The sequence below is a fragment of the Sander lucioperca genome, chromosome 2 (assembly GCF_008315115.2).
Source record: "Sander lucioperca isolate FBNREF2018 chromosome 2, SLUC_FBN_1.2, whole genome shotgun sequence".
Classification (NCBI taxonomy): domain Eukaryota; kingdom Metazoa; phylum Chordata; class Actinopteri; order Perciformes; family Percidae; genus Sander; species Sander lucioperca.
In genome coordinates this window covers 23247005-23253880 of record NC_050174.1, presented here as the reverse complement: position 1 = coordinate 23253880, position 6876 = coordinate 23247005, and the positions used below count along the sequence as shown (strand labels likewise).

General features: G+C 41.9%; 1 protein-coding gene across 3 annotated transcripts; it reads right to left on the bottom strand.

The window, feature by feature from the left end:
- Positions 1-2478: 2478 nt before the first annotated feature.
- On the bottom strand, positions 2479-6876 carry LOC116045088 (ADP-ribosylation factor-like protein 4D). Of its 3 annotated transcripts, XM_035995072.1 has the most exons (4): positions 6683-6857; positions 5793-5935; positions 5297-5755; positions 2479-3512 (listed from the first exon to the last, which is right to left on the bottom strand). In XM_035995072.1, exons 3-4 carry the CDS (start codon positions 5720-5722, stop codon positions 3348-3350), a joined length of 591 nt encoding a protein of 196 aa, XP_035850965.1. In that variant the 5' UTR covers positions 5723-5755; positions 5793-5935; positions 6683-6857; the 3' UTR covers positions 2479-3347. The 3 variants fall into 3 exon arrangements, with proteins under 3 accessions (XP_035850965.1, XP_035850967.1, XP_031148461.1); XM_035995074.1 differs by having other exon boundaries at positions 5297-5926; positions 6683-6876; XM_031292601.2 differs by having other exon boundaries at positions 5297-5935; positions 6683-6856.

Genomic DNA, 6876 nt, shown 5'->3' with positions numbered 1-6876 from the left:
GTGAGAAAGGGGTACCAAGATCACATATTTGCTAAAACAACTTTAAAACGTACAGGTTCCACCAAAACAAGTTCCCTCCGAGCCTATTTTGCAGCGGCACTGCGGTTTTTCTCCGGTGCTCAGCACCGCCAAAGACTATTGTGATTTGTTTAAAGAAATGCCAATAAACCAGAGCACGTTTTCCTCCCATCCCTGAATGCTATGTGGAGTAGCCAGACTCTCCTCCAGCGTGCTTTGGGGGAAGGTCTGGTAAAGCGAGAATAGGTATCAGAGAACAGAGAACAGACAAGTCATGTGGGTGGGGGGCTGGGCTGTAACATTCCTTTGTGATCTCCACTGGCTGGATTCCAGAGGGTCACCATTATAACATTATATCAACAAGCCTTATATTAACAACAATACAAGTTCCAGTTCCAGCAGTTAAGTGTCAGTTACCTGCCATTGTGAACTAAAATCCATATTTTGTATGATTACTGCAGAATAACATTTACATTTTAGACGTTAGGCGTTGGTGTCTTGACCCAACATAGGGATGCCTAATACATCTTTAAGGTCACAGGAGGTTTCTTAAATGGATATTGTAAAATAAGTTGGATACCTTTTTTGGCTTACTGGTTTACTATGGCTCTCTCTCAGTGTATAGTGTGCCACTATTATTGATTTCTATTGTGTGTTTGAGTGTGCGCGCCTGCCTGCCTGTGTGTGTGTACAGTATATTCGTTTGAAGTCTACCTTGCTTTCATTTCTCCTTCAAATATTCATGAAAGACCAAACCTCTCATATTTGACTCATGCTACTCTATGCACTTATAACAAATATTATCCTAACTCCACACAATTTTTCAGAACTTTCAACCAGCTGAAGGAGTCAAAAGCTCTTGAAAAGGCCAACAAGTGGGCTTTGAGTCCCTATTTTTTGTCACAACTACATTTTCAACAGTCATGAATGAACTTTATTTATTTTTATAATAAATAATTTTATAAATTTATTTTTTATTTATATACATTTTTTTTTAATTTATATATATATATACAGATGGAACCAAGTGCAAACCAATGGGCTTGAAGCTCAGAGCCACTTTTTTTTTTTTTTTTTTTTTTTAAATGGGAGTTGTTAATAAGAAATATTTAGAGTAACATCAGAAACAGTACTCAGTTGGTCATTACTCTAAGTAGCAAATCTGTACCTGTGAGTACTTGCCCAATTCAAGCACTGATTGTATTAGATTGTAATGTGCTCAGACAGTGGTGGGGATAAAACTAAAAATAAACTTGCATGTTGTAATCAAAGACATTTTTGAGAAGCTCAAATTTACCAAAGAGTTGATTGAACACCTTCCACACAGTCCCAACATTAGAAGCTTCACAAAGACAGGATGTATTTGATGGCCACTAGATTTCAACTTATTGGGCAGGGAATGTATTTTCACTTATTTTGTACAGCTGTATAGAGTATGTTATGTGTAACGCCCTGCAGTATCAATCATTCACCAGTTCATCATTTCCAGATAACAGCAGCTGTGTATGCTGTGGGAGCACTGCTGATGTGTTTAAAGGCCTGTTCTGACAACACTGGATGGATCATTAGTATGAACCTGTCAGACATCACCTTCTCCCATTCCCCCTAATGCACCGTGACTTTGAATTAGGGCTGAACGATTTTTGAAAATAATCTAATTGCGATTTTTTTCCCCAAATATTGCGATTTATATTCGATTATTTTTTTAAGCTCTTTGTCTTCTGTATTATTCAACAAAGAATAATATAATAATGTATAGTATGAACACACAATTACACACTAGACATTTAAATAAGTAAAAATATAGTACACACACACGTAATTTTTTTACAGTGCACAGAGAGGAGCTGCCTCCAGCCCCTCCCCATCGTGAAGTTGCGTGCTGCCGTGTGCACTTGTTCAGAGAGGTTATCGTTACGTTAGCTAGTTGCTGGTGTTCTTGCCGTGGGATTAACTGGACTAATAAAACTGTTGAAACACCACGGCCACGCTGCTGTGAAAGCTCCCCGAACGTCATTTAACAGTCTGGTTGTTACCCCTCTCAGTGGCAGCTTGAGTTCAGAGCCTTGAGTTCTGTGTGCCTGTATCCATTAACTGCATGTATAGACTCAAGCCCGAATAAAACCCTTCATTTTATTAAAATGGCTGTAAAAGTTTTAAACTACAACTCAGAGTTGTTTGAATGACAGAAATCAGCTAAAGTACAGTGTAGCGTTAGCATGCTAGTTGATGCTTTCTCTACGGAGTGCAGACTGATTGCTCTCGTGAGTCATGTGATCAAATCGCAGCCTTTGCGATTAGGAAATCGCGTTTTAACATATCGCGATATTATCGAAAATGCAATTAATCGTTCAGCCCTACTTTGAATCATCTACAACTCAGGTTAGTCAAATTCTCAGCTGTCTCAAGTCAATGTGTAAGGAATAAGGCACATAAAATAACAGACATGTTTCAAGCAAATAATGCCAAAGATGCTCAATAATTTATTCATGTTGACATTCTACAAAACACAATGTACTCGATATAAAAAACTATTTAATGTTTCAACTAACCAACCAAACATCCAGCCAAACCTGGAATACACCTAACTGTGACAAGCAAACAACTTTGGTAAGGAGTGAAAAACTAAATCTAAACTTGTATTGTTGGATTGTGCAGCCTCAGTGCATACTGTAAGTGTGCAAATGTCACATCGGTGGCACGTGTTAATTGCTGTGCCAACTGAACGTTGGGCAGTTTCTAACCTAGAATAATCTTAACATATCTTTTGATCAACAAAAGTGTTGTCTTAATATCCCCAAAGAGGTATTTGGGTGAACATCATGCAACATAAAGATTTGGAGTAAAGTGTGACATTGAAAGTTGATAGGAACAGGAACTTTGCTCAGGCCAGGCCTGCAGGGTTCTGTTGGCACCACAGTACTGGTTCAAAATATCCTTCAATATTGATGTTAGTGCATCAGTGAGTGTTCATGCATCAGTGAGTGTTCATTCATATATTGCACAGGTTTTCTTCTGTTGCCCCCTCTGGGGCATTTAGTCTCTCTGCCGTGCTGCTTCAAAGATGGGACATGGGGCGAAGGAGGAGTGCTCAAGAGCAGACACAATCCCAAAGGAAGCAGATGTCCAAATGTCTATACGGTGAAGGAAGGTGTTACCATTTGGAACAGACTTGAGAGCCAAAGTTTGCAACTTGTCTGGAGGACCGACAGCTTCCCTCTGGTTTCACCCACTGAAGTGTCTCAGACGTGGCTGCTGAGGAGGTCCTCAGACAAGTAGTGGTTCAAAAAGTAACATCTGTCCCCAAGCACCGCAGCGATCTTGCCGCCTCATCGCTTCTTCTTGCTGTGTCGGAGCGTCTTCTTCCTCTTCAGGATCATGTCGTAGAGTTTCTCCAGGCCGGGCTGCAGGCCCTGACCATCCAGCGCCGAGCAGCCCTGTGTGTGGCGCAGCGTGGACGAGCTCAGCTCATGGAGAGCCAGAACCTTCTCCACCTGAAACACAGGAGGCACAAGACAAGGACGTCAGTCACAACCAGAGGTCCCATTCACTGAATATTTCCCCTCATTGGGGGAACAATCTGAAGGCCATCGGTCATTTTGACGGATTAGAACACTGAGGGTGATCTACCATACTTTAATAATTTAGCACGTTTGTAACCGGTACCAACAACTTCACTCTCTGCTTCGTGCATGTGTGCGGAGAGGCTACAGACAGGCAACACTGAACATGTATGCTATGCCGTTTGGGGAGCAACAACACTGGCTACACCAGGTGTGAGGGCAGCGCAATAGTGGTCCGTATGCGCCATGGAGGTCTGCTCTACAAGCGTAAAACTAGGCCAGTCTTCCTTTTATATTTTTTAGGGTGAAACATGAGAGCAGAGGATATTAATGATGGTGTGAAGTTTAGCTGCAGCGTTCATAATTTGGCAGCAGCAGTGCACGTTCATACCATTGAAAAATGTCATGGCAGTCGAGTGTCTGAAGGATAAGCAACTAATAATGATAATAGCGCACTGTTTAGACACAGTGGCAGCAGTGTTTAAAGGGACCTCTGCTGTCACCGCGGGAAAAAATATTAATCTGCTTCGTGTGGCGTTGACATAAAAGTGACCACGCGGTGGGCTAATGTACAAGCTTGTTCTGTTTATTTTGATTATTACAAAAATGACAATGAAAATGACAATTTAAAAAAATTAAATACATCTTGTTATCATTAAAACTGAAACTTACAGGTAATAAAAGATTATGATGGAAATTAGTTTGGTCCGTTATTGGTTTTGTTCAATAAAGCTACAGTATTCTTTATAAATTCGTCCTGGAATATAAATCAAGCGGTCATGGCGGTTTGAGACATGGGCACACAACAGCATCCGAGTCAGGACGATTCAGAAAAGTACCATTTGAGTTTTCCCCAGGAAATCCAACCCAGTACTGTGCCTAGTTCCATGTGTAAAATCAGCTATGGATAATATATCTATCTGACTAGCCATTTGTTGTTATCTCGGTAAAAGCCATTAACACCGTGACGTAAAACCATGAATCCATTTTCTTGAAATTCTGCAACTGGTGGGTGGGTCTACCTACCTTTTGTAGACTAAAGCAATACTTTGTCTAGAAAACATCTAGATGTCATCTCCAGTATAGTGACTAGGAATAGAGAGAGATTATCGGCCCTGGCTGATTATCGGGGCGTTGTTTTGGCAGTTTTGCAGATGATCTTTGTCAGCATTTTATTTGCCTGATAACCGATAAAGTTAATGAATTAAAAAGTGGTCTACTTTGGCTCAGCTACAGCTCTGTGTCTGTCCATCTGCTTCAGTTTCACTCAGCACTGAGTCTGACTTAACCCCCCCACCCCCCCCCAATGACTCTCTCTCACTGGGTATCATGTTATAAAGTTTTGTGTTTGGGTGTGTAACATTCCAAACATTCCACTCATATCGGTCATCGGTTTCATTAACTACTAATAATCTGTATCAGCCTTGAAAAAACAGTATTGGTCGATCCCTAATAGTGACATCTTTAAATATCTTGTTTTGTCCACAATACAGTTGAAAACCCCAAAACATTCAATTCACAGTGATATAATATAAGCAGCAATCCCTTTGATTGGAGAAGCTAGAAGGGCAGATTAGGCTTTTTAACGTGAATGGTCAATCAACTAACAAAATTGTTGCCAATATTTTTTTTTCTTTTCTTTCAACCGATTCGTTATTTTACCTGAGAAATCAGCTCGACGCAACACCACCAACCATTCGTGTAACAATAATTACCTCTGAAGGTGACATGGCTCCATCCAGGTCCTGTTTGTTTGCCAGAACCAGCAAGGGCACCCCCTGGTTCTCCGCCGAGCGGCTGATCCGATGGAGCTCCACCTTGGCCTCCTCCATGCGCTCTGCCTCGGCTGCGTCCACCACGAACACCAGCCCGTCGGTCCTCCGGGTGTACGACTTCCAGAGGGGCCGAAGTTTGTCCTGGCCGCCGACATCCCACACCTGGAACGTGGTGCTGTTGGTTTTCGAGTTGCCCATGGGCACTTTAATCCGCTCCATATTGAAGCCTTTGGTGGGGATCGTCTCGACAAACTCCCGTAGCTTGAGCCTGTAGAGGAGGGAGGTTTTCCCTGCAGAGTCCAAACCAATTACCACGACGTGGAGAGACTGGAAGCTAGGGGCAATTTCTGTTAACTGGTTCCCCATGTTTAGGTCCTGTTAAGTGGGTATTCCTTCTAAAGATTTAAAGGACTAAATGATGTCCTTTGGCGGGGTCCTTTGGTTTGGTTCCGTTGAACTCCCACTATCTCACAAAAAAAGTGTGTCAGGAGCCGAGGAGGAGGAGCCGGTTTGGCTGGAGAGCAGTTCACACTCCTGGCCTCACTTCAAAGGCTGGTGCGGCTGTAGTCACTGAGGGCACTGGAGGAAAAAAAAAAAAAAGAGGGCGAGGAAAACATGAGTCAGCTATTTTAACAAGGGCACTGGGCTGACAGTAATTAGACTAACGTTAGCTGAGATTTAAGCTGCGTTTCTTTCAACTTTAGAAAGACATGCATGTAGGTTTTGTATAGCCTGCAGAGTTAACCAGTAATATAAATTCCGTTCAACAATTGTTTCTATTAAACAATAGACTTGGTTTTGTGTAAAAACAGCAGGTTAAACTTTTTTTAGAAAGCTTTTGTTCTGACAGACTGCACAGTGAATTGGTGAGCCATTGTATTTGTTTGCAAAGCAGAAGGCATTGTCAGGAGCTGCGGTGTTTCTGTTTCTAGCTTCCCCTGCACAGAACTGGAAGAACAGCATCCAGCCAGAGAAATCCTGCGGTGCCTGTTCTGGCTTTTGGTAGCGTCAACTAATGCTAATGCTAGGTAACGTTAGATAACATTAATGCTTGTAATTCGGTTAAAAACACAGCCTCAAACACGAGCAAAAGGAAATCGGATAAAGAGACAATTGTTACAAGTTACAATTTAGTTACGAAGTTAAAATTCATAAAAACATTTAAAAAAAAAAAAAGTAGCTATATTATCCTTCTCTTTACAGTGTGCTTCGCGGCGGAAGGACTCAAAGGAATGTTGTCGCTTGTCAATCGCTCACCAACAAAGTCAACACACGCAACGTTAGGGTTATTAGACGTTGGTGTAAAAAATGTTATATATATCTCACCTCTCGAAACTTCCAAGCTCCCTAAACTTGTGAACATTGTTGCAGTACGACGAATTTGCGAACAGTATCCAAGTTTTAACGCCCAATTAACCCCGATAACCGTTTCCAAAGCCCGGGTCGTGTAACTACTACGTTGGTCCGTCCGACGAAGACTGGCAACAGGAGAGAGGTGCAGCGCTGGGAAAAGCACTAGC